Source organism: Stegostoma tigrinum, chromosome 11, assembly GCF_030684315.1.
Source record: "Stegostoma tigrinum isolate sSteTig4 chromosome 11, sSteTig4.hap1, whole genome shotgun sequence".
Classification (NCBI taxonomy): Eukaryota; Metazoa; Chordata; class Chondrichthyes; order Orectolobiformes; family Stegostomatidae; genus Stegostoma; species Stegostoma tigrinum.
This window is the reverse complement of record NC_081364.1, coordinates 24,980,172-25,007,799: the sequence shown is the minus strand read 5'-3', so window position 1 is coordinate 25,007,799 and position 27,628 is coordinate 24,980,172. Positions and strand designations below refer to the sequence as shown.

Genomic DNA, 27,628 nt, shown 5'->3' with positions numbered 1-27,628 from the left:
TCACTTTTTCAATTTTATTAACTTCAACTGTACATCTAGTTTTACATAAATTTATTTGGGCCCTGCATTAACCGACTTTATTAATACTTTATAATATGCTACAACTCTTCTTGGTCAGTCCGTTCACGGGAAGAAATCCAACGGCTTACAATTAGCTCCTGAAACACAGGAAAAGAAAAATTAGTTCTCAGATAATGATATGATATAAACAAAATTAAGGCTAACACTATGGTTACTGTTGGTTTTTTCATCTACTGATAATAACACAAAAGAAAATCTATTTCACCTGAGCTTTAATTTTCTTCATACATTCAGGTGATGTCATTGCCTCATCAGTCATATTTGATGGCTTAATTAAATAGCACAACAGAAGCTCCTAGAATAAAAAAAAGACGTTTTACTGCCAAGATTAAAATAAGCAAAAACTCTAGTATAAGAAAATATTTATCTGACAAAGTATGGCAGCAATTCAATGTGGCATGATAGAACATAGAACATAGAACAGTACAGCACAGATGATGACCAAGTATCAGCCAAAACATCTGCTTACATTTCTTCTTCAGATGCTTCTTGACCCCCATGTATTTATAGATGATCAGCCGTGATCATAATGAATGGTGGTGCTGGCTTGAAGGGCCAAATGGCCTACTCCAGCACCTATTGTCTATTGTAATTTCCACAATTCTTTCTTCAGATCTTTAACGCGGTTTTTTTTTATTTTTAATCTCCAAACAAAAATAGACACTTGGTACTTATTTTGATCTGCAGAAAGAAATTACTAGCAACTGTCTTTCATATCTTTGAACTTCAATACTTTCGAGCCAACTACTGTGAACTGGATAATGTTGAATAAAATAAATGTTAAAATGCAGATCAGTTAACAAAAATGGTTTATGATGTAACTTTTTAAAAAAAAAACTACATGGCAGCTGGAAACTATACAGCCGTCAGTTATTCTGCAAAATTATTTGGAACTTTCTACGTAGCTAAGCGGCATATCTTTAAGGTGAGAGAAGAAAGATTTTAAAAAGTCATGGGGAGCATTTTGTTTTTAAACAGAGTGGTTCGTATGTGGAATGAACTTCCAGGGGAAGTGGTGGACGCAGGTATAGTTATAACATTGAAAGACATTTGGATAAATACACGAATAAGAAAGGTTTGGAAGAATATGGGCCATGTGCAGGCAGGTGGGAATAGTTTAGTTTGCGAACAGCACGGACTAAAGGGTCTGTTTCTGTGCTGTATGACCAGGACTATTTCTCAAAATACATATTCAACTTTAAAAACATAATAAAATCATAAATTGGAGAAATATTTTTATAGGTTGCTAATGACCAATTAAAGATTTAAGAAATAAATTTAGTTGTGATAATTATCATAATCTGAACAGCTCTAATTAGAAGAGCAACAAGTGGGATAGCCGAAAAAGGCTTCAGAAGATTCTAGATACGTCAGCAAAATAGGCAAAACACGAAGCAGATAAGTTAAGAATGTTGAGGGGGTTAAGATGATATCACTGGATCCCTGCACATGAAAGAGGCCATTTAGCCCACTGAGTCTACACTGACCTTCTGAAGACCATCCAAACCATACTCCCCCACCCAATCCCTGTAACGCCACATTTACTATTGTTAACCCATCTAACCTACACACCCATGGACACTGTGGGTAATTTAGCTTGGCTAATCCACTTAACCTGCAGATCTTTGGACTGTGGGAGGAAAACAGCGTGCCTGAAGGAAAGCCACGCAGATAGAGAGAACGTGCAAACTCCACACAGACAAGTCACCAGAGGCTAGGACTGAACCCAGTTCCCTGGCGCTGTGGCAACAGTGCTAGCCACTGAAACACTGTGCTGCCCGCAATAGAAGCATTACAATCCACGGATACGTGCTGAAACATGTTGAAGAAAAAGCGACATAGGGGAGCGAGTGCAGTTTCCCTTAAAAGTACCCTTGCAGATAAATATGAAGATAATGAAATGGTATTTTGGGTTAAACAAATAAAGGAACAGAGTACGAGATCAATGGGATTATGATTAATTTATATCATTAGGCTGTAGAAAAAAAAATGGGAATTTGAGGAATAGAAAGGGCATTACATCCACAGAGTGTACAGTGTAGATCCATCTGAATGAAATCAGCACTAAGGTTCAAATAGGAGAATATTTGAGATAGGGGAACTATTTTCACTTCCATTTATATGGCAACCTCCATGCTCTAACGTAAATAAAAATACTTTGCAACAAATGAAGTAATAGGTACTCAAAAAAAAACCTATTGCCACTTTTTGGATAGCAAATAAATGCTAATTTAAAATTGTTATGAAGAGAGAGATCGGTAGAAATTTCTTGACACACTGCTTAATAGAGCAAGAGATGACTTTTGTCACAAGTAGTGGCTGAGGTGGGGGGCCTGCTGCATCTTTTAAAGGAATAGCAACTACATATCTAAACACAAAGACTATCCAGTGATTTGAAGAGAAAAAGGATTAGTTTTGGATTGTTCCAGCAAAGATCCACACTGGTTAAAATGACCTCTTTCAATGACAAATTTCTTTTGTTACAAATGCCATCTACTATTATGGAGGTTCCAAATTTCTCAACAACCAGAAGTAGATGCCTGGTCTGAAAATTTACAACCCACAAAACACGACAGGTGAGACCATGGGAGCAAACCAGGAATTTTTAATATCATTACAAAATAGCAGAATGGAGAGGGTGGGGTTTAGGGCAGTACAGTGGCTCAGTGGTTAGCACTGCAGCCTCACAGCGCAAAGGACCCAGGTTCAATTCCAGCCTCAGGCAACTGTATGTGTGGAGTTTGCACATTCTCCATGTCTGTGTGGGTTTCCTCCAGATGCTCTGGGCTCCTCCCACAGTCTAAGGATGTGCAGATTAGGTGGATTGGCCATGGTGTCTTGCCCACAGTGTCCAAGGATGTGAAGGCTTGGCAGATTAGTCATGGGAATATCAGGATTACAGGGATAGGGTGGGTGATCTTTAGAGATTGGTGTGGTTTCAATGGGGTGAATGGTCTGCTTCCACATTGTGGAGATCCTATGAATGTTGACATAAATTGAATTTCAGGCCATATGCTTTATGAGAGCCTTTACCTTAGAGACATTAGCAGTGATTCGGCTTAAACCGGCAAGAGATCTCCATGTAAAAGGCCTACGTTGTGAGCCCTGATAACTATCATCAAGCATTTCAATTACCACTGAATAACTGCAGACAAAGAGAAAAGTATGATCAGAACATTTGGACAACATACAGCAGAGCAAGATGTTTATACAACTACTTATTTCACACATTGTTCGTACCTTGCATGATAAAATGGAGGTCCTTTTCGATATAACACTGAAACACAAAGAAAAATCAAAGATCACTTTGAAATCTGGTACACGGAAGTGCTACATTCTAACTTTGTTTAGTTGGACCAGCCTAAGAAATATGGATTATTATTATGTGACAAGGATATTGCCCTCATCTAGTGTTATATGAACTCTATAAAACACACTGATCTTTACCTGACTTGGGAAAGTGCTGAGCTATGTCAGTGAATTGTTACCAAGGAAGGATAGTTTATGGCTCCTTCTAAATTTCATATATTTAAAAAAACCTGAAATAACATGTTACTTTTCAAAAAAAAAGTCTGTATTCTGTATGGATAACTTTCCAGAGGCAATTTGTTCACAATAACAGATATTGGTTGTATGTATGAAAAAGGGCTAAAATGCCAACTAAATAAACATACAAGATGTAACCTTCCAAAGTAATCCTAATTTCATAGGAAACTGAACTAAACTGTTATATTGTTAATAAACACAGAAAAGGCTCAGAAAAATACAGCGGATCTGGCAGTATCTGCGGTGAAAAGAAACAGAATTAAGAGAGTTTGGTTGAGTCCAACGATTCTTCTTCAGAACTGAAAGGGACTGGAAAGTGGTGTGTTAACGCTATTGACTCAGGGGAGAGGAGCAAATAGAACCGACGGTGAGGGTGCCCAGACCAAAAACCAAACAGAGTGCTAATGGTGGTAAAAGACCGATTTGGATGAAAAATACGTGTAAATGATAGGCTGTAAATAATACTAAAGCACACGACCACAAGCTTACAGATAATAACGCCATCTATCCAAACAGCTAAATTTCGTTATGAGAAAGGCAACAAGGCCAGTGGCGTGAAACAGCAAAAGAACGTATACCAAATAGAGAGAAAGATGTGTGAGACCAAGGAACTAAGTGTTATGCAAACAAATACCCCATGGACCACATTTACTGTCACACTGCAGTCATGTGCCAAGCAACAATACATCAGCCTGTCAATCCATCAGCCACGGAGTTGACAGCAATGCACAATGAAGCTCCATTATTTTGAACCTGAAGTTTGATCATTTCTGACTTATGCGAACTATGAGACATACCACAAACTGATCCTAAAATGGCTGTGGACTTGTTCACCTGAAACTATTATCTCCTATAAAAAAAAGTATCATGTTAAACAGAAAAAGAGATCAGAGATCATTAATGCCTGAAGCATGAGAGCCAACAAACTGAAATGGATAATAAGTGACAGAAAATGTCTCGGACTTGGCATCAATAATTTAACAGAATCTTTCTGCAATAAATCTCATAGTTGTGTATAATGTGCCAGGTAATTCTTTTAATGAATGGTGCAAATAAAAGGTAATCTGATTCCTTAGTTAGTATTCAATATTGCTGTAAATTATCACGCCTCACAACTTCTCTAAAACAGAATGCTATTCCTAAAGGAATATTGGATTACAATAGTAATGACAGTCATTGTGATAGATACAAACAATGTGCTGTTGAAATAAAGGTGGGAGGCAGGTTTGGGCCTTCCAAGTCCCTTCTGTAGGTTCTCTATTTCAATCAGTTCTGTGTTGGTTTAATTCCAAATGCAGTAAATTAAGAAACAACGCACAGCAGAGAGAATGGGCACAGAGTTCTTAATCAGTCTCAATAACTGCTAGAAAATTATGCCTTGAACAAAATTACAATAGAAAGCGGCTGCATCCATAGGGCTAGGCGGCTGGGAGCAGTTTATCTAAATTCGTAGATAGTAGGTTATTGAATGATCAGTGAGGCAGAGAACAAGATTTGCAACTATATACCACCTCAAGTCCACCAGGGCATCAGTAAATACTTCAAAACTATTCAGTTTGACTAACTTCTGAGGCAACTCAGCAGCCAGATTGGGCACAGCAAGCTCCCACAATGGGTAATGTGATAATTAACAGATAATCAGGTTAATGAGCTAATATACTCCAGAACACCAAGGAGAATAACTCTACCCTTTGAAAAAGTCCTACAGAATCTTTTATGACCACTTGAGAAGGTAGCTGCAGCTTCAGTTTAATATCAGAAAGGCAGCGCCTCCACCACAGCAACACTGTTCAGTAGTCTGCAGTAGGACTTGAACACACAACCTTCTGATACAAAGCTGCATTAAGCCTCAGAAAATGTCCATCTAGACAAAATAAAAATTAAGAAATTTTCTGGTCATTACAGAGTCACGTAAAAATTTTGACGTTTCAGAACATAAGAAAAGTAATAAATTACAAAACTTCCTCTTGTTCATTACTTAAATAGTCTTCCATGAGTATCATGATGTTTTCGAGCTTCCATTATTAAATATTTTACTGAAGATATGGTTAACTTATCATAACAGTAATAGAATGGATTGAGACATAATTCACAGCAAAACAGGACACGATTAGAAGATATAAATCATTGAAAGTGTTAGAAGTATCAAATGAAAACAGAAAACACAGCATTCCCCCCAAAATTGTCAGTATTTGTGTAAAGACAGGACAGACTCTGATGCTTCAGTTGATAGGAATTTTGTTAATTTGTCAATACAGAATTGTTGATCAAGAATGTAGCAAGATTTCATCAATATTCATACAGGTTCCAGACATTAAAGGCAATGACAAATATTGTTTTGATTCCATTATGGTCAACTGCAGGAGATAAATGCAACCCTGAGATTCTTTTGGGTCAGATGATACATGGTGACAAAGTACAAAACTCCAATGACCAAATGCAATTCATAAGCCATTGATTGACAATGTATGTAAGACAGTTTCTTGTTACTCTTCTCATCACTTGTGGACTTGATCTTTCAATCTTCTGGCTCAGATGCAATAATTCTAACAGCTGAATCATGCCGATGGCTAAGCTTAATTTTATTTTAATCTCCAAGTCTTACTAAATACAGCTGGCGCATACAGAATAAACCAATCAAGAAAATGCCTGAGTTTGAACATACATTGAAGGAATTTCAGATCAAGAGTTCACAATATTGACAAATGGTAGATGCAAATTATGAGATTTTGTACAAAAATGTAATAGGAAAGGAACCGTACACATTAAAATATGCCAAATCTGACATCTTTGATTAAAAGCTGCCCTAAATCATTGCCCTACAGTATCCTAGCCACTCCTCACGTGCAAGACTTGATGATGGGTGTTGGTGGGAAATGCGATCTTGAATCACAAAATTGTTACTGCTTAGGAGGAGGGCATGTGGCCAGTTATGCCTGTCACTGGTGAATGAAAACTTTGTTTAATACCAAACCCCCATCCCATCACTGTGAACAAACAACAGCAAAATTCCATTTTGAAAGCATTGATGAAACCTGTTCCACCCCCACTCTTAAGCGGTGTAATCCAGATGTTAACCACTCTCCTGTAAAAAAGCTCTTTCCCATATCACTTTTGCTTCTTTTGACAATCTCCTGCAGATTATCCTTCCATCAGTGGGAAAAATCTCTCCCTGCCCACTCTGTTCAAAGTCACGAGGGGTCTGGATATCTTCATTAAATCTCCTCTTACCTTTCTCATCAACCGAGGAAAGCTGTCCTAAACTCCCCCTTCAGTTTTAATAATTGAAATTTCTTATTCTTGGAAACTTTTTTTGCACTCATTCCAACATTTTTGCATCCTTTCTAAAGTGTTACAAATGGAATGGCATGCAAAATACCATCTGAGGCTGAACTATTGTAAAAATTTAATGTAACTTCCTTGCTCTTGTATTCTGTGCTCTATTAATAAAGCCAAAAAGACAGTGTGTTTTCTTAACCATACTCTCAACATGGCATCTTTAGTCTTTTATGCACTTATGTAGCCTGGTTCCCCTGCTCCTACATCGCCTTTAGAGCTGTACTTTTTTTATTTCGTGTCTCAATGTTCTTCCTACTCAAAAGTCAATCACTTTGCATTTCTCTGCATTGAACTTCATCTGTCACCTGTTCATCACTCAACTAAGCCTTTTAGAGACGTTACATCATCTTCCACATAGTTTATAGTGTTTCCAAGTTCTGTACCATTGGCAAACACATCAATGTCTGAAACATTAGCATACATCCGGAAACGCCAAGGTTTAAATACTGACCCCTGGTGGTGGAAGAGCTACACTACAAAACTTTCCTCCAGCATGAAAAACATCCATAAACTTTCACTCTCTATTTACAGTTACTCAGCTAATTCTGTACTCAAGATACTGAGGCCATTTGTTCCATAAGCTTTAACTTTGCTCAAGAATCTGTTGTGTGCATTATTACATCCAGAAGGTATTTGATACAAAGAGGATTAAAACACAGTCTAGCCTTATGAAATTCCTTACCTAACACCAAAATTATATTTTCAGTAGGAGTTACTTGATAGTAATCTTTTACCGACCCTAGCCGAAAAACTTTCACTGTTGCCCTGTTTAAGATTAGCCAACATGGTACAAAACAGAATTAACCTAGGACATTTTGAGCCCATCCATTCAACTTGGTTAATTTATGATGCTTCAGCTTTTTCACCTGAGCAATTTTCTGATGGCAAAGCGAGGTGGTGTAAAAACATATGCCTGGGAAATACTTACGAAGATCTGTTCCATACTTCAGTCCAGTTTTTGGCACCCAGCCTTTACTTCGGAAGTAGTGATAACCCATGTAATTAGTTTTAAACCCAGGTTGAATCAGACTAAATATTTCCCATAATTTGAGAATAGTCAGAGGTTCCTGAAATGAAATTTAAAAAACCATTATCATACAGAGATAGTAGGAACTGCAGATGCTGGAGAATCTGAGATAACAAGGTGTAGAGCTGAATGAGCACAGCAGGCCAAGCAGCATTAGAGGAGCAGGAAAGCGGACGTTTCAGGCCTAGGCCCTTCTTCAGAAACGGGGGAGGGGACTGCTACCCGAAAGTCGCAGGAATAGCGCCTCATATTTTGCTTGGGAATCCTGCAGCCCAATGGTACCAGTGTGGACTTCACAAGTGTCAAAATCTCCCCTCCCCCAAACGCATCCCAAAGCCAGCCCAGCTTGTTCCCACTTCCCTAATGTGTCCTTCTTCCCACCTGTTCCCTTCTCCCACCTCAAGCACCACCCTCATCTCCTACCTACTAGCCTCACCTTGTCCATCCTCTCTGGACTGACCTACCCCTCCCTAACTCCCAACCTACACATCACCTTTACTAGTTCCATCCCCACCTCCTTGACCTGTCTGTCTGTCTCCTCGCCACCTATCTTCTCCCTTATCCATCTTCTATTCCCCTCCCCCTCTCTCCCTATTTATTACCCTTCCCCTCCCCCATTTTTGAAGAAGGGTCTAAGCCCAAAACGCCAGCTTTCCTGCTCCTCTGATGCTGCTTGGCCTGCTGTGTTCATCCAGCTCTACACCTTGTTATCTCTACCATTATCATATACCAGACATTACCAAACATAACCTCTGTATTTTTAGTAGGGATTAAACCAGATGACACACATCTAAAAATGCTGGCGTTTCAATCAATGCACTCTTTATTTTCATCTTCAAAAATCAGACAGTAATTTTCAGGGTACAAAACATGTTTTCACCCAGGGTTGAGTTTGTAAGCGGAGAATGGATAAATTAGCACACTTTTGGAAGAGGAAGAGTCTTATTCTAATGCAGAACTGCGAAGACCAATTGTATATTTCCTATTACTTCTCCAGTGGAAATCAGCTCATTCAATACTGACTGCAAACTGAATCAGGAATTTTCTTGATTTGCACGGTTTAATGTCTCAGTTGATAAAGTTGCTGAATCATTGTCAGTTTTATCATTTTTTTATGAAGTGGAAAACACAAAACAAAACTCACCTCATTGTGATAAATGGTTAAACATCCTAAAGCATAGACAAGGAAAAAAGCCTGAAACAGTACAGAGTTGGGTATTAATTTACATACAAGTGCTATGAGCTTGTCTAGCTTTAGTAATCTATCAGGAACAGGAACAGGAACATTGCAAATGTAAATTTAATTAAATAAAACCTTTAACCATAAATGAAAAAATGTTTTAACCATATTAAGAAACATGAATTAACAAGTATTAAACTAAAAATTACCGTAAAAATATAAAGCATGACAGTTATAACCGTTTGATAACAACATGATGCAGCATCTTTCAAAACATTCACCATATAAAAATTGTTCATGTTGTAACAAAGATTAAATAAACCAAACAATTCAATATTATTCTGTAACATATCTTACATATTTTGAATTGAGCAATAGGTATTTTTGTATTTAAGTTACATAGTCACCAAACTTGAACTAAAAATGTAACTACCTTTACTAACTAGTTAAAGACTAAAGTTTACACTTCTTTTTTATTTTCTAACTCTTTCATACCTCTTCCAAGCTGAGTTGAAGATATTCAAAAACTTTGAACGGGTTTCTTTTGCAGACTAATCTCTCTGTTACTTCAGGCTAAGGAAAACAATTCATAAGGTGAGCGCAAACCATTTTTTTCAATGAAGCACTTGTAGATACTTTGATTTGTCTGTGCTCATATGAAATTACAGTGCTAGATAATGAAATAAAATGCAATATAATTAGATGTAATTATAGTCCCAAGGCAATTTGCTATCATAGAACATTCCACAGGGTCTCAAATACCAATCTGCACACTAAACAGTACAATTTATGGTGATACTATTAAACAAACCCTTTTAGTCACACTGTAGCCCTCAATCAGAAGTCTTAACTATGGGGTTATCATTCTACAAATTCAGGAGTGTTCCTTTACTCTATTGTGCTTATCTAATGCAAACCACCATTGAGTGTGGATAATCCTGAGCATCTAATGAATTTGCTACCACTCAGTGCTTGCCTTCTATCATTTAAATCAATGAGGGAACAGATTCAAAGGATTCAATGGCTTACTCTTGCCTCTACAGATGTACACTTTACGGCTGCAGCAGAATTTAAGTTTTAACATAGCTTTCACCGAGTAGGACGTTTTTACGAACTACAATTAGGTTCGAATATAGAAGATGGAATTAAGAGCACATTATGGGTACTGAGTCTGAAAGCGGTGCTCCTGAATCACTTGAAATGTTATCCCATTATATCAGTTACTCAATTTGGTGGCAAGCCTGTTTAATTTTGACAAAAAAAAATGAACAACAAGGCTCTTAACAGCCAACCTGTGAATAAGCTATATTGTACTTTCTGAACTGGAAACAATTAAATGCCACAATTGTGAAGGGAGAGCTGAGCTGATCATTTTATAGATTAGAAGAAAGAACTGCAAATGCTAAAGATCTGAAACAAAAAACAAACAGAAATTGCTGCAGCAGGTCTGACAGCATTGGTGAAGAGACAGCAGTGTTAATGTTCCAAGACCAGTGACTTCTTTTTCTCCACAGATGTTGCTAGACCCACTGAGATCCCCCAGCAATTTCTGATTTTGCTTCATATTATAGATTGTTCAGTTGGGGGTCAGTTAGCACAACTAGCTTAAGACACAGAATTATGTCAACAGCATCAGTTTAATTCCCGCACTGTTGAGGTTACAACGAAGAACTCTCTTTCTCAACATCTCCCCTCACTTGAGGCATCCTGACCCTCAGGTTAAGCCACCACCAATCGTCTCTCTCAAATGAGAGAGCAGCCCTAAGGCTGTTCCATAGCAGCCAATAGTTTATAAAGTCAATGGCAACTTTAGATTGTTCAGTGTTCAGAATCAACAGCAAAGCTATTTCTTAACTAGAATGATGGAGATCTTGAGATTCAGCAGATAAATAAAAATAGAAACCTATAAAAATTTTAAAGTAAGTTAAGATTTTTGTGAAGATGAATGCATCTGGTGGCTACAGTACTAATTACCTTGATTATTCATAATGCATTTTGTATTGAGTTTGAAACATCCCATATGAAATAATCTGTATTCAATTGATCCTTGGGTCATAACAGCAACATATTGGTTATAGTTCATTGTTAAATTACTGCCACATTGACAACTCACTTCTACTTAACAGATTAGTTTGAATTAATTGTACTGTACTGGAATTCTTGAACAGATAGACACAATGCCTTTAGCAGTGTCTGAATCTGCTGCAGTCATACGATGAGCATTCTAATACACAGTTGAACACATTCTGTAAACATTATACTCACTTTTTTACTCAATTCTTTATCATTAAATGGAAGTACGTTTTCCACCACTAGAACATATTCATGTTCTACGGACATTTTGTTATCTTTAATTGAATTGTATTGCAGAACTTCATTCATATCATCTGGATACTGGCAGCCACAGTGAATAATGAGATCATTATGTCTGGGACAGTGTACTTCTGTTACAGCTTCCCTCTCAGTTGTTTCACAGTCTGCCAGTCTTGCTAATGGATTGTAAAGTGCATCACCTTCCAAACAATGTGCCATATTTTGAGTGCTTTTGACAGAATGATTTTCTCCATTATGCATATTTTCAACTCCTTCACCAGATTCTTCTTCAGCTGCGTAGACTTGGGAATTGATATTTATTCCTGGTGAATGATCACCAGATTCACTGCTTGTTCTATCACATGGTAATTCTATTGGTTTTGTATAATCTTCCAAAATTTTCTCAATGAAAGCATCTTCTAGGCCTTGTTCTTGCAGGAGACTTTTCGCCCACTCTACATGGTGCTGAAACCTGTGGTGATAGCGAAAACACAACAAAGATTTGTTAGCGAGTACCAGCAATAACACTTCCAGAGAAGCTATCCTCAAAAATACAAACTACTCCTTCTAAAAATATATTTTCAATGGTCTCATTACTTTGTGTCGGAAATTTACAAAAATACTCAATACTGCACAATAGCAGTAAAATGGCACTGGGTTGATGGAAACATGTTGATTTGTGCAATGTCGCGCATGGTGCTATTCTGTGCTAAACTGCACCATTGTAGTGATACTGGTTGGACATGACATCAAGAACGGAAAGAAATTAAAAGATCGAGACCCATTCATCCTATCCCTCTTACATAACATCTTGCAGCTCCTTGATTTGATTTATTATTGTTACATGCATCTATGTACAGTGAAAAGTTTTGTTTTGCATGCAGGCAGGGCGCAAAGTGCATTAGGATAATAGAACAGAGCAACAAATACAAAGTTATGGCTGCAGAGAAGGTGTACAAAGAGCAAAATTACAACTAAGTTTAAAATTTGAGAGGTCCATTCAGAAGTCTAAACTTGAATCTGTTGGTATACGTGTTTAAACTTTTATATCTTCTGCCTGAAAGAAGAGGTTGTAACAGATTATAACTAGGGTGGGAGAGATCTTTGATGATGTTGGCCGTCTTCCCATGGCAGTGAGAAGTTTAGATGGAGTCAGTGGATGGAAGGTTGGCTTGCACAATGGGCTACCGTGTGTGCACAACTCTCTGTAGTTTTAAATGAGCCTGGGCACAGCAGTTGCCATACCACAACATGATTCGTCAGGATTGAATGCTTTCTGTGGTGCATCTGTAAAAATTTGTAAGAACCGACATGGACATGCCAAATTTCCCTCCTTGTTGGAAAGCCAAGAGTACTTTACTTCAGCCAGACATTAAGGACTTAAAAGAAGTTAAAAACTTGGATCTTGTCACATTTCACAGCAAAACAAACCTCAATTTATATTATCATTTAAAGTTAAATTAAAAGGAATCACCTAAGCATTTCATAGTGTAAAAATGGATGCAAAGCAGAAATGAAAAAAGTTGGCCAAGGCACGGCAAACAGGTAGACTTTCAAAAAATACAACATATTCTGGAAATCTGAAACAAAATAAGAATATACTTGAAGCACCCATCAGTCAGGTTTTCATTCCAGCTTGCTTTCAAAAGGTCAGGATTTCTACAGATAGTTACTGAATATATTTTTAGAGGCATAATAAGAGGAAACAAGGGATGGTGAATTTAGGAAGGCGGATGAGGTAAGGATGTTCAACTGTAATTTTCATAAGGAAATTTGATAAAGGCTTGACAAGGAGCAAACTGCAATGCAATGGAGTCAAGATTGGAGAGTGGGGCCAAGCGGTATCTCTTTCAAAAGATCCTGCACAGGCACGATGGGCCAAATGGCCTTCTTGTGCTTTGCAAAATGCTACAAAATCGAGTTGGGAAGCTTGAGGGGCTTCCTGCTCTGACACAATGGAGGGACTAGAATACACAGAAGACTAGTTAGTGGAGAAAAGGGCTGCAATATTTGTGGACAGGACAGTGGATCAAACAGTTGAAGCAATTTATAAAACAGGAATGTGATTTGAAAGTGAGGTGTTGCCTAGGAAAGAACCTGCAGTTTGTCACTGAACAGAATAATTAGTGAGTGGAATATATTCCAGACAGGATACAAACAAGTTGGAGTTTATGCAGGACAAGTGAAATAACTGCACACAGGCCAGTATTTGAGTCATTCTTTATTGACATGTGTATAGTACATTGGCCCCGAACACAGGAATTCTAAATCTCCTGAATATGGCGGTCAGCCAGGGCTTTCCTGATTGGTGATAATGGGAACTGCAGATGCTGGAGAATCCAAGATAATAAAATGTGAGGCTGGATGAACACAGCAGGCCCAGCAGCATCTCAGGAGCACAAAAGCTGATGTTTCGGGCCTAGACCCTTCATCAGAGAGGGGGATGGGGTGAGGGTTCTGGAATAAATAGGGAGAGAGGGGGAGGCAGACCGAAGATGGAGAGAAAAGATGATAGGTGGGGAGGAGAGTATAGGTGGGGAGGTAGGGAGGGGATAGGTTAGTCCAGGGAAGACGGACAGGTCAAGGAGGTGGGATGAGGTTAGCAGGTAGGAGATGGAGGTGCGGCTTGGGGTGGGAGGAAGGGATGGGTGAGGAAGAACAGGTTAGGGAGGCAGAGACAGGTTGGACTGGTTTTGGGATGCAGTGGGTGGAGGGGAAGAGCTGGGCTGGTTGTGTGGTGCAGTGGGGGGAGGGGACAAACTGGGCTGGTTTTGGGATGCGGTGGGGGAAGGGGAGATTTTGAAGCTGGTGAAGTCCACATTGATACCATTGGGCTGCAGGGTTCCCAAGCGGAATATGAGTTGCTGTTCTTGCAACCTTCGGGTGGCATCATTGTGGCACTGCAGGAGGCCCATGATGGACATGTCATCTAAAGAATGTGAGGGGGAGTGGAAATGGCTTGCGACTGGGAGGTGCAGTTGTTTGTTGCGAACCGAGCGGAGGTGTTCTGCAAAGCGGTCCCCAAGCCTCCGCTTGGTTTCCCCAATGTAGAGGAAGCCACACCAGGTACAGTGGGTGCAGTATACCACATTGGCAGATGTGCAGGTGAACCTCTGCTTAATGTGGAAAGTCACAACCCGCCACAACCGCCCAAAGAGGATCCCCCTCGTTCTCACACACCACCCCACCAACCTCCGGATACAACGCATCATCCTCCGACACTTCCGCCATCTACAATCCGACCCCACCACCCAAGACATTTTTCCATCCCCACCTCTGTCTGCTTTCCGGAGAGACCACTCTCTCCGTGACTCCCTTGTTTGCTCCACACTGCCCTCTAACCCCACCACACCCGGCACCTTCCCCTGCAACCGCAGGAAATGTTACACTTGGCCCCACACCTCCTCCCTCACCCCTATCCCAGGCCCCAAGATGACTTTCCACATTAAGCAGAGGTTCACCTGCACATCTGCCAATGTGGTATACTGCATCCACTGTACCCGGTGTTGATTGTCAGGGGAAAATAAACTACGTGCTAGAAAGAACTGCCGATGATGGAGTAAGAGATAACACAATGTGGAGATGGAGGAACACGGCAGACCAGACAGCATCAGAGGAACAAGAAAGTTGACAACCCTTCCTCAGAAAGACCTTGTTCTGAATAAGGGTTCAGAATCTCAACTTTCCTGCTCCCCTGATGCTGCCTGGCCTGCCGTGTCCTCTAGCTCCACACTATGTAATCTAGTTCACTAATGTCCTTCAGGGAAGGAAATCTGCCATTCCTACCCAGTTTGGCTTACATGTGACTGCAGACCCACAGCAATGTGAGTGTCTCTTAACTGCCCTCTGGGCAATTAGGGATGGACAATAAATTTTGGCTGTGCCCACGTCCCATGAATGAATAAAATAAAAGATACAGCTTTGAGATAAATAAGAAAACTGTTACAGAAATCAGGTACGGAGGTGAAAAAAAAGGGGATTACAGGTTTAGCTATGATGAAAGTTGCATATTGAAAATTAATTTGGAAGAATAGAAATTTCAAAGCGGAGTTGCAGACTACCTAAGGCAGCCTCGGTGAGTAAACTAGGAAGAAGCAACAGGGATTAATGTTTTCATTATTCCAATATTCAACTACAGGAGCTTAATTGGCTCAACCGTGATATTAAGTCAGGCAGGCATTCTAACAATGTGGCAACTGTGTTTCTGGGAGAAGTGATGAGGGCAACAGATCTCTGTGTTGTGGGCATACGTACAGACAACTGCCTCCAAACCGTATATAAAAATAAAACAAAAATTTAGAGATGGAGATCTGAAACAAAGACAGAAATTGCCGGAGAAACTCCGCAGGTATGGCAGCATCCGTGGAGTGAAAATAGAGTTAACATTTCGAGTCTCGTGACTCTTCTTTGGGTGCAAGTAAACACGACATACACCTTGATAACACAAACTCAAAGATATGGGGAAAAACAGTTAAAATTAAAATCCTGCATATAAACTAAAATTTCACATATCAAAGGGCAATGCTCCCAAAATTTGTTTAACCTTAACCGTGCCAACTTAACAACATTAAACATTCTACTTTTCAAATACGATACATCCTCTCCAGCCACTTTTTCACAAACTGTTTTATTCTCCTTACAAAACATACGAGTGATTGGTAAGAGGTTTAAAAAAAATAACATTGGTCAACAATAACAAAATTTATTTAGGGCGTTGTAGAGCTGAATTGCAACAAATGAAAATGACTTCCAAAACAATAAAAAGCAATGCAGTAGCTGATAAAGATTTTAAGTGGTACAAGAATACTGAATCTAAAATCGTAATGACAGGCCCAGACTTACTTTGTTGATGAAATTATGGGCATATGCAGAAGATTGGCATCTACAAACAACCAAAAGAATAATATGAATGCATTTCATCAGTTGTGTAAATCATAACCAATGATACTATATATTTTGTTAAATTATTTGACAAAACTTCTTTGCTTCCAATATGTACTAAAGAACATAAGTTTAAGTGTAACTTGTCTTCCTCTTTGTAAGGCATACACAGCCAACTAAGATTACTGCTGCTGTGACTAATGCATATGTTTACAGGAAATATTCTCTCAAATTTAGCATTAACAGCCATTCTTTAAGGCAATATGTCCACAGTGTCCTATAGATTGTGAATGCATTTATTACCCAATATTTAACTAAATGAAAGCCTGGTCTGGACATTTGTTGCTAAATTTGCAGATGACACAAACACAGGTGCAGAGGTGTAGTGTTGAGGAATTGGGGAGGCAAAAGAAGGCTTCTAAGAGAGTGGGCAAATAAGTGGTACTTCGAATTCAATTTGGGAAAGTATCAGGTAATGCACTTTGGAAAGAAGAAAAGTGGTGTAGATTATTTTCTAAATAGGGAAAGACTTCAGAAATCTGAAGCATCAAAGGGACTTAGGAGTCCGAGGTTAGGATTCTCTTAATGTAAACTTTCAGGTTCAATTGGTAGTTCGGAAGGCAAATGAAGTGTTAGCATTTATTTCAGACAGGGTAAGTATACCAAATCAGGGATGTACTGCTAAGGCTGTATAAGGTCCTGGTCAAACTGCATTTGAAATATTGTGAACATTCTAGATGCCATTTTTAAGGATGGATGTGTTGGCCCTGCAGGGGGCCGAGAGGAGATTTACAAGTATGAACCTGGAGATAAAGGATTAGTTCTCATTAGGAGCGGTTGAGCACTCTTCGATGAAAATTAGAAGGATGAAACTCATAGTTAAATTAGAATAAATAGGTAATAGAAACTTACAGAAGACTGAGAGGCCTGGATAGAGCGGATGTGGAAAAGTTCCTACTAGCTGAAGAGAACAGGACCCAAGGGCACAGCCTGAGGGTGAAGGGACGACTCTTTAGAACTGGGATGAGGAAGAATTTCTTCAGCCTGAGGGTGGTTAATCTATGGAACTCATTGTCACAGAAGACTGTAGAGGCCATGTCACTGGGTGCATTTAAGACAGAGGTAGATAAGCTCTTGCTCTTTATATAATTCACTTGTGGATGTCGCTGGCTGGCCAGCCAGCATTTATTGCCCACCCCTAATGTTATGTATCTGGCCAGACTCCCTCAAAATATTTTAAGAAGGTAGCCCACACCCTAACTTTTTCTTATTGTAAAGGCAGATATGAAGTGAGTGTGCCAGGTCTGATGCAACTGGTCAAACTACTTGGCTTTAAGCAAAACAAAATTTAAACAATACAGTTGAAACACGAACAAAAGAGAGTGGAATTTAGAGGAATTTAACAACTGGAAAACCTAACCTACCTGATATAGTCACTTAACTAATTAACTGTTCCAAGAAACACACTCCTTAGCGAAAAGGTAAATTCAAACACAGATTCTTACTGGCAGGAGGAAATAACAGCTAGAGAGAGATTTCAGAGAAAGTCAGAAGAATCCTCTACCGAAGCTTGCAACACTTCTGGTACTCAGAACATCTTGTGACAGCTGCAGCTTAAAAATAAACTAGGAGTTTTAACTGGGAGAACTGGCCACTCCCCCTCCATTGTTAAACTGTTACTCCTTAGACTCTTTTGCATCTCTGCCTTTACAACCTCTCCAAAAAAAAACCCAGGACAAAATAATATTTTTAAAGTGACAGCATTGTCACACCTTCCCACTTCAAAAAAAAACGAACCATCAATATACATAGAGATAGTAGGAACTGCAGATGCTGGGGAACCTGAGATAACAAGGTGTAGTGCTGGATAAACACAGCAGACCAAGCAGCATTAGAGGAGCAGGAAGGCCGACGTTTCGGGTCTGGACCCTTCTTCAGAAAAAAATATTTTTTCTGGAGAAGGATCAAGGCCCGAAACGTCAGCCTTCCTGCTCCTCTAATGCTGCTTGGCCTGCTGTGTTCATCCAGCTCTACACCTTGTTATCATCAATATACAGAGATGGTTTTAATTTAAATGCCTTAATCTTATCTATTAGTACACTATATACACTACATTGTTTGCATGCTTAGAGTCATTCACCACTACATTCTACTTCAGTCTGTTCACCCCTGCCACCGAACAACTGGGTAATCCAGAAATGACTTTACTGGTTAGTCTTTGAAATGTGGCCAGCAAATTTTTCAGACCAAATGGCATGACTTTAAATTGATACAGCTCATTCGGTGTCACGAAAGCCGAAACTGTCTTCACTCTTTCGGATAAAAGTACCTGCCGGTATCCTCTGAGTAAGTCCAACTTATATTTCTAAGTTGCTTGTCCCACCTTCTTAATACAGTCTTCCAAACATGGAATTGGGTATGAATCAGACTCTGTGGCTGTGGTGACTTTGCAATAGTCTACATATAATCATTGGGTACCATCTGGTTTTGGCTCTATTACTATGGGTGAGCTCCAGTCTCTGCAACTCACTTGGATTATGTTGTCTTGGAACATGCGTTCAATCTTTTCTTGAACGCGTGTGAACTTTAGTAGGTTAAAATCTACAAGGATGTTAACGAAAACAGAAGTCGCTGGAAAAGCTCAGCAGGTCTGGCAGCATCTGTGAAGAAAAAAAAATCAGAGTTAACGTTTCAGGTCAGTCCGGTGATGGTTACTGGGAAATACGTCAGTTTATATGCAGAAACAGAGAGGGGGGTGGGGTAGGGAATAAACGATAGGATAGAGCCTGAAGAGAGAGAAGAGCAGTTGGGCAGAAAAAGGAGTTGATAATGAGCTAGTTAGGAGGGTGAACAGTTGTTAATGAGGACTGTTACTGACTAACAATAGATGGTATGTAATAGCAGGCTACAAGACCTGGTGTGTGTGGGGTAGGGGGCTAGGACGTGGGAGAGCTTTGGCCCTAAAATTATTGAACTTGATGCTGAGTGCTTTGTCAATCCAACTGCTCTTCTCTCTGTTTGGGCTGTATCATATCATTTACCCCCTACCCCATCCCCAACATGTTTTCTGGATATAAAACAACATTTTCCCAGCTACCATCTATTCTGAGGAAGGGTCACCAGACCTGAAATGTTATCTCTGAATTTTTTTTCAGATGCTGCCAGACCTGCTGAGTTTTTCCAGGAACTTTTGTTTTTGTTCCTGATTTACAACATCTGCAGTTCTTTCAGTTTCTGTAAGGAAGTTACCTACTGGAGCAGCATTTCCTATATCTACATCATGCACAATTAAATTCGTACTTCCCTGCTTATTCCTACATATTTCCACATGCAACAGTAATACCCTTTTTGGGTCATTTCAATTTTACTCTGGAAGGTAACTCAATAATTTATCCCAATTTTTCAGAACTTCCTCATTGTCCAATTTAAATTGAGGTATTTTCAATTCCGAATCATCTGAATTTGGTTCTTCAATTGTGTTGTAACCAATAAGACATTGTCCTGCTGCTTTCCTTCCCTATCAAACTACCTTTTGAACATATTCACATGACACATTCCGTGAGAATTCTTTCTATCTGGAGACCTTATCAAATAATTCACCTCACTCAATCTCCTTTTGATTTGATAAGTTCCACTAAACCTTACTTTTAAAGGTTGACCTATCACTGGAGGTAACACTAACACTTTTATCTCTGTTAGCAAAATCGTGAGTTTTCGATTTATTGTCTGCTTCCTGTTTCAAGATATACCGTGATATTTTTAAATGCTGTCTAGTCAACTTGCCCACTCTATTTAGTTGTTCTCTAAAATTTGACATATAGTTCAAATATGTGGTGGGAGTTCCAGGTGTTATGCAACTCGACAAACCACACAGCTTTAAACAAAACAAGATTTCTTTAACCACTATAGTTGAAACACGAACAAAAATAAAAAGCAGAATTTAGAGTAATTTAACTATTGGAAAACCTAACTAACCAGATACAGGAATCTAACTAATTAACTGTTCCAATATAGTAACATCCCATAAACACACCCGTCAACAAAAAGGTAAATTCAAATTCAGATTCTTACAGACAGGAGAGAACAACATCTCGAGAGAGATTTCAGAGAAGGTCAGAGGAATCCTTTACTGAAGCTTGCAACACTTCTGGTACTCAAAATATCTTGTGACTGCTTGAGCCAAAACAACAAGAAAAAATCTGGCCACACCCCTTCCACTCCCTATACTCTTCTGCACCTCTGCTTTTACAATCTCTCTTCAAAGAAAAAAGGCAAAATAGCCTTTTTAAAGTGACAGCACTGTCATAGTAGTTGCCCTTCGAAAGCTAGTTGTGAACAGCCTCTCAAGCTGCTGAAGTCCACTTGCTATAGGTTGACCCACGATGCCCGGAGGGAGAGAATTACAGTAAAGGAATCAAGGATTACAGGGAGAATGTGGGATAATGATCAAAAGATGCTACAGACCAGAATGGGCCAAATGACCCAATTCTGCTCCTGTATTTTATGGTCCAATCACAAGTTAGCACTGTCTCACTCACTGTGACTAATAGATATCAAAAATTATGTACCTTTCCTGTACCTGTTGTCTCAGCTGGGTCTGGATTAACCTTTCCACAAGTTGTGAACTAGCTTCCCAGAATCTCTAACAAAGCTACAAGCTTAAAAGTTAAACAATTTCTTGGTACGGCAGTTCACAACAAATATGCTGGCTAGTTGCTATATTGAGCTGGTAGGAAATCATTATTGAAGTCTGGGTTTAACCCATGACCAAATATGTCGAATGTTCTCATTGTCTGAAAACAAACAGTTTCAATGGCTCTCACTTTCCTTTGGGATAGCATACTGGCATTTTGAACTAGCTATTATTCAGTTTTTACAGATTAAGTTCGAATATTTATATTGGAAATCTGGGAATTGTAAACGCACACTGAACTAAACCTTCTCATGCCAAACATGAATAAAACTTGAGAAGGACAAATAGCTCAACATTTGTGATGTTTTAGATGCATTAACCTACTTTAAAGTCTGTAATATTTGACTTGATTTCTTCAGCTCTGCATACAAGAAACTACCGTGTCCTTAAAAGTTGCCAAACGAAAAACCATTTTGGGGGTGCATGTTTTACAATGTGGATGTAACGGAAGTGGGGAAGGACCCACGTGTGGAGATCCAACAATGATGCCTCTAATGTCCTTACAGTATTACTGGCAGCAGCCACTGCTCCTGGTGGCACTGACGGACTCCAATTACCTGGAAGCTTTTGGAAGGTGGGACTTCCACTTCCTAAGCCCCTTTTCTGGGGAGGATCTGATGCTGACTGAACAAGGGCCTAGTAGCACTTAATTTGGGGAGACAATGCCAGTCTCCTAACGGTTCTTCAACTGGTGTCTGAGACCTTCATCACTTATATTATATATCCAGCCCCACCTAACCACAAACTCAAAGAACTAACCTAAAATAAATACAGCTTCTTGTTCCACAGGCACCATTGAAATGGAGTACGCAGAAATGGAAGGAACAAATGAAACAGGACTTTTTTTGGATAAAACAGATCTCTTACTGGTACTGAGTGCAACTAACCTGATGCCAAATTGAATTCAAGTGGTTACTATTCATTGTGGGTGTTCAGTAAAAGACAATTTGCAAATAATCATTTATGAATAACAGATGAAACAAAAGGCTAATAAGTGGTTAAGGAAGATCCTTACCTTTCCATTTGGCAGCTAAAGTGGGGTCTGAAATATTGTAATCTGGTCGGCTTCTCGACAACACCCCTTTTCCAAAATAACCCTTTAAACAGAGGAAATTTAGCGAGATTTTCAACATTACCAAATTTTTGATTTCAACAGTTAAACAAAGACGATGCTGTTATAATTTAGTAAAATGAGACAGGCCAGTTTCTATCCAGTTAGTCCAACCCCTCTTTGCTTTACTTGTATCCTTGTATTTCTTGTTCTCCTTCAAGTATTAATTCAATTTCCTTTTGAATGCTGTGACCGAATTTGTGTTGACTGCATCGACTGCCCTCTCAGACAGTGCACTGTAAATCCTACTCACTGTGCCTAAAAAAGATTTGCCATTATGTTGCTGCTAGCTCTTGGCAAATCAATTTAAATCTGTACTCTCTGCTTACCAACCCATGAGCCATTGGAAACAGTTTCTCCTCATAGTACATCTAAACCCTTTATGATAATAAACATACCTATTCCTCTCTCAACCTTCACAGTTATAATGAGAAAATCTAGCCTCTATTAACTATTATTTCACATCTCTGGAACTATTCAAGTAATGGAACACCACCACCTGCAAGCCCCTCTCCAAGCCACTCATCACTCCGACTTGGAAATATATCACCATTCCTTCCTGTTGCCAGGTCAAAATTCTAGAATTCCCTCCCTAAGGGCATTGTGGGTCTAGCACATGGCCTGCAGTGGTTCAAGAAGGCAGCTCACCACCACCTTCTCAAGGGCGACTGGGGATGGGCAATAAATGCTGGACACCCACATCCCATCAGTAAACAACAAAGGGGAGACAGTGGTGTAGCCCCTGGACTAATAACCCAGTGACCCAGGCTACTGCTCCAGAAACACGCAGTCAAATCCAACCACTGCAGCTGGTGAAATTTAAATTCAAAAAGAGAATAAATTGGAAATAAAAAGTTTGTCTAATGATAATCACAAAACCCTTAATGATTGCTGTAAAAGCCAATCAGGTTCACTAATACAAAAACAACGTTGCTGGAAATGCTCAGTGGGTCCGGCAACATCTTTGAAGGTCAAACAGAGTTAACGTTTCGGGTCCAATGACCCTTCCTCAGGCCCTTCCTATTCTGAGGAAAGGTCACTGGACCCAAAACGTTAACTCTATTTTTCTCCTTCACAGACGCTGCCAGACCTGCTGAACTTTTCCAGAAACTTTGTTTTTGTTCCTGATTTACAACATTTGCAGTTCTTTTGGTTTTTATTCAAGTTCACTAATACCCTTAGAGAAGGAAATCTGCAATCCTTAACTGGTTTTGCTACATGTGATTCTACACCCATAGCAATATGGTTGCCTCTCAACTGCTCTCTGAAATGGTCTAGAAAGCCACCCTCAAACCATTAAAAAAAAAAATCGAAAGAAAGGAATGAAACCAAATGGATCATCTGGTGTCAATCTATCTGTTGCAGGTGCATCTGCTGTTGCCACTATCAATAAAAGTGACCACCGCACAGACTTTGTGGAGGTAAAGTTTCATTTTTACTCCATTATCATGTGTGGCAATTGTGTTAACTGTGAAAGGTGATAACCAGATCTCACAGAACAAGACTGGGAATCTGTGAGGCACTGTGGGCCATCAGTAACATTTTATTTAACCACAATCTGTAACCTCATGGCCTGGCAAATACTGGCTATTAGCATCAAGCCTGGAGATCAAACCTAGTTCAATGAAAAGTGCAGTAGCACCTGCCAGAAGCAGCGCCAGGCATACACACGATGAAGTTACAATACAGGACTACTTGATGCAAAACGGCAGAAGCAGGATACAGTAATCAAAGTGATCCTAGAATCAATGGATCAGATCTAAGTTCTGCAGTCCTGTCACATCCAGTCATGAACGGTGGTGGACAATGAAATGACTCACTGGAGGAGAAGGCTCCACAAATATCCTCATCTTTAAAAAGAGGGCAGAGGCCAACACACAGGTACAATGGATAAGGCTGAAGCAATTGAAACTGTTCTGAAGAAGGGTCACTGGACACAAAACATTAATTGATTTCTCTCCACTGATGTTGCCAAACCTGCAGACATCTTCCAGCAACTTCTGTTTCTGTTTGTGTTTGAAACTGTGTTCAGCCAGAAGTGCTGAGTGGATGATCCGCCTTGGCATCCTCTTGACTGTGTCACAGTCAGTCTGATTCATGCCATATGCTATCAAGAAACAGATGACGGTACTGGACGCTGTAAAATCTATAGGTCCTGACAATGTCCCAACAATAGTACTGACGCCTTGAGCTCCAGAATTTGCTGCATCCCTAGTCAAGCTGTTCCAATACAGCTACAATACTGGGATCAACCTGACAATGTGGAAAATTTCCCAGATATCGCCTGTCCACACGAAGCTGGACAGCTCCAACCTGACCAATTACTCCCAAAGTCTACTCTCAGTCATCAGCTAAGTAATGGACAGGACTGCACCAGCTGAAGACAGCGACTCATCTGCACTTTCTCAAAGGCATTATGGATTGGTAATGAGGACTCAAACATCCTATCAATGCATAACAAAAGAAAAACATCAAGTTGGCCATCCTCTCAACACTTTGCATTCTTCCTAATGTATAGTGCCCAGAATTAAACACATTCCTGCTGTTGGAACCTATAAAGGTTCCTAACTTTTGCACTCAATGCCTCAATTTACAAAGTCTGGAACCTCATATGCTTTATTAACTGAATTGTTAATCTGTCCTGGCATATTAAATGAACTCTTTGTGAAATCCTTCCATCTTTTATGTTCTTGCATCAGCCTTTAAAATTGTACAGCTCGGCTTGTATTATTTTACCTGATTCTTCCACTCAAATTGAACCACCTACCTACGTCCGACATGTTTTCACATTCCACCAGCAGTCTATGTCTGCTCCTGGCTATCTATCTTCCTCACTGCTTATAAGTTGCATGTCATATGCCAACTTTGAAATTGTGCCCTATAACGCCACGTTCAAATCATTAAAGTAAATGAGAAAAAGCAATGATCCTAAAATACCTTTCCATAAAGGGCTTGCATACTGTCTGGGTTCCTCACAATTACGTTGTTATTCATAATTTCTGCATAATAATGTTCTTGTTCATATGCATTTGATTCTTCTCGTTTTAATGGCACAGGATAAGGAGCTTCGTAAGATTCATACACTCTTCTCTTTCTTTTTGGCGCACAGAAGTTTGCTTCTGCCATAGCACCAAAGATTCCTTTGAAGTAATTTCAGACAGGATGGTTGCTTCAAATTAAAATATTCAGAAGTTAAGGGTTTTACATGGGTAAACAATTACTGAGCAGCTTAGCCAGTTAATAAATTCCCTGAAGTTTTTAATAAGGTAAATGCCAAACACAATTCTGTTGGAAGGTATCACTGCTAATTTATAATGAATCATTTCAGATCTTTATAGCCATGTACACAGAATACCTACAGTGTAGAAACAGGCCATGTGGCCCATTGAGTCTGCACTGACCCACTGAAGAACATCCCATCCAGACTCAGATGCCCACCCTGTCCCCATAACCCTGTGTTTTCCATGACTAATCCACCTAGCCTGCACATCTATTGCCACTACAGAGCAATTTACAATGGTCAATCTACCTAGCCTGTTCATCCTTGGACTGTGGGAGAAAATTGGAGCATCCAGAGGAAACCCACGCAGACACAGACAGCAAGTGCAAACTCTACTCAGGCAGTCACCCAAGGCTGAAATGCAATCAAGGTTCCTGGTACTATTAGGCAGCAGTGTTAACCACAGTGCCACCATGCTGCTTGTCTCCAACAAGGTTTTAAACAACTGTTAAAGTACCTGTTTTAACAAACTGATATATTTTTATCATCAATGCTTGGTCTGCCACTCAAATCCTCTCTAGACAGACGTCACAAGCAGTTGCAGCCAAGGAGAAGGGGTTTCTTCCTCCTGCAATCCTCTCCACTGAGATTCAGTCATAGAGAATCATGGAATAACAAGGAGTAGAGCTGGATGAACACAGCAGGCCAAGCAGCATCTTAGGAGCAGGAAAGCTGATGTTTCAGGCCTAGACCCTTCATCTAGGCCCAAAACATCAGCTTTCCTGCTCTTAATATGCTGCTTGGCCTGCTGTATTCATCCAGCTCTACACCTTGTTATCTCAGATTGTCCAGCATCTGCGGTTCTATTATGTCTGTTACAACTTTAACCTCACTGCGAAGCCTCTTCTAAGGATGCCTACCCTGAAGAAGTTACCCTCCTCCCTCCAGACCAACCTCAGGGGATCTCTCTCCCACTGCAACTCTCTCGTAATCTCTTCGGCCTTGAAACTGCTCGACCATATCCTGAAGCAAACCAGATACTACAGCCATATCACCTTTCTTAGTCCCTGCCTACGAAACCAGATCATCCCCAATGGACTACAGTCCACATTAAAAGCCTTCCCAATTTGACCCCAAACATAACAATGTCTACATTCAGAACATTGAGACCCTTCAGAAGCGTTTCTCCCAATAGGGAATCATGATCGGGCTATACAATACCCAAGAGGGGGGTTTCACGGATTGTCAATGTGCAGACAGATCTCAGGGAATCAAAGATAACCAGGCATTGGCTGTCTTTTTTACCGACAGGTTCTCCCTCCGCTTTTACCTAATTAATTCCTCAAACTCGAAAATGTCATTCTGCATTACTCCTCCATCCCCTTCAGTCCCTCATTTCCTCTCTACAGCAGGCCTTTCCATAACTCTGGCCATTTCCTCACCCCACTGTATCTACTGTGCGCGCGTATACTGTACCTTCCACTGTTCTCTTTTCATTTTTCTCCCCATCTGCGCCTTTTTCCCCACATGCTTTCCACAAAAACACAGTTGCCCCTGTTGCTCACCGCCCCCGTTCATTCCCAGCGCGTACCGTACCCCCTCCACCCCACTCCTACCGTGAGGGGTCAGCCAAACCGGTCAGCACACTGTGAAGTGCCGCAATGGAAGGAAATAACATTCCAACAGTTGTTACAGGGACGTTCGGAACACTGATACTCCAGATTCCCATTCACAACAAGCACAAACATTGCTACATTGTAACCACCAGAATACTCACGGCCGTTTCAAGCGTCCACACAGCATCAGCCGCCAGTGCAACCCAGAAACATCACCGACCGAACCCTCTCTTACTGTTTCTTCGTTCCCATTGAGTTTCCGCAATAAAGTGCCTCGATTGCATTAATCAATTGTGCATGAAGCTTTCTTCGTCTAATGTATTGAAAACACAAATTTAGATTTGTTCTAGCAAATAACTTACGAATGCCTTCATAACTGAGTTTTTCAATTCTTTTTGGAAACTGCCTATTTGCCTCATCTATGATGTGTGAACAGGGTGATTGGCACTCTTGAAAGAATCAGACTGGCACTGCACAGAAGCAGGCCATTTGGCCTGCTAAAACAATTAACCTCATGCAATTCTTTCATGTAACAATTCAATTTCTTTTGAAAGCCAGGGGAATCTGCTTCTACCATACATCCTAGATTCCAACCGCCTGGTGCTTAAAGTGTTTATCCCA

The 27,628-nt window shown here is 40.0% G+C and overlaps 1 protein-coding gene across 4 annotated transcripts; it reads right to left on the bottom strand.

Annotated features, from left to right (window-relative positions):
• On the bottom strand, positions 1–27,427 carry tsen2 (TSEN2 tRNA splicing endonuclease subunit). Of its 4 annotated transcripts, none has more exons than XM_048548195.2 (12): positions 27,169–27,427; positions 25,109–25,340; positions 22,076–22,157; positions 16,329–16,368; positions 11,439–11,958; positions 9,669–9,746; positions 9,138–9,188; positions 7,895–8,033; positions 3,322–3,358; positions 3,115–3,226; positions 287–376; positions 1–158 (listed from the first exon to the last, which is right to left on the bottom strand). In XM_048548195.2, exons 2-12 carry the CDS (start codon positions 25,295–25,297, stop codon positions 99–101), a joined length of 1,398 nt encoding a protein of 465 aa, XP_048404152.2. In that variant the 5' UTR covers positions 25,298–25,340; positions 27,169–27,427; the 3' UTR covers positions 1–98. The 4 variants fall into 4 exon arrangements, with proteins under 4 accessions (XP_048404152.2, XP_048404153.2, XP_048404154.2 ...); XM_048548196.2 differs by lacking the exon at positions 27,169–27,427 and adding an exon at positions 26,983–27,161; XM_048548197.2 differs by lacking the exon at positions 27,169–27,427 and adding an exon at positions 26,868–26,925.
• Positions 27,428–27,628: the final 201 nt, after the last annotated feature.

Excerpts from the sequence above, each read along its gene's own strand:
- tsen2 (XM_048548195.2), bottom strand. The coding sequence starts at position 25,297 with ATGGCAGAAGCAAACTTCTGTGCGCCAAAAAGAAAGAGAAGAGTGTAT. Across the intron at positions 22,158-25,108 it reads TGCAAGCCCTTTATGGAAAG|GGTTATTTTGGAAAAGGGGT; the intron begins GTATTTTAGGAT and ends CTCTGTTTAAAG. Across the intron at positions 16,369-22,075 it reads TTTAGCTGCCAAATGGAAAG|ATGCCAATCTTCTGCATATG; the intron begins GTAAGGATCTTC and ends GGTTGTTTGTAG.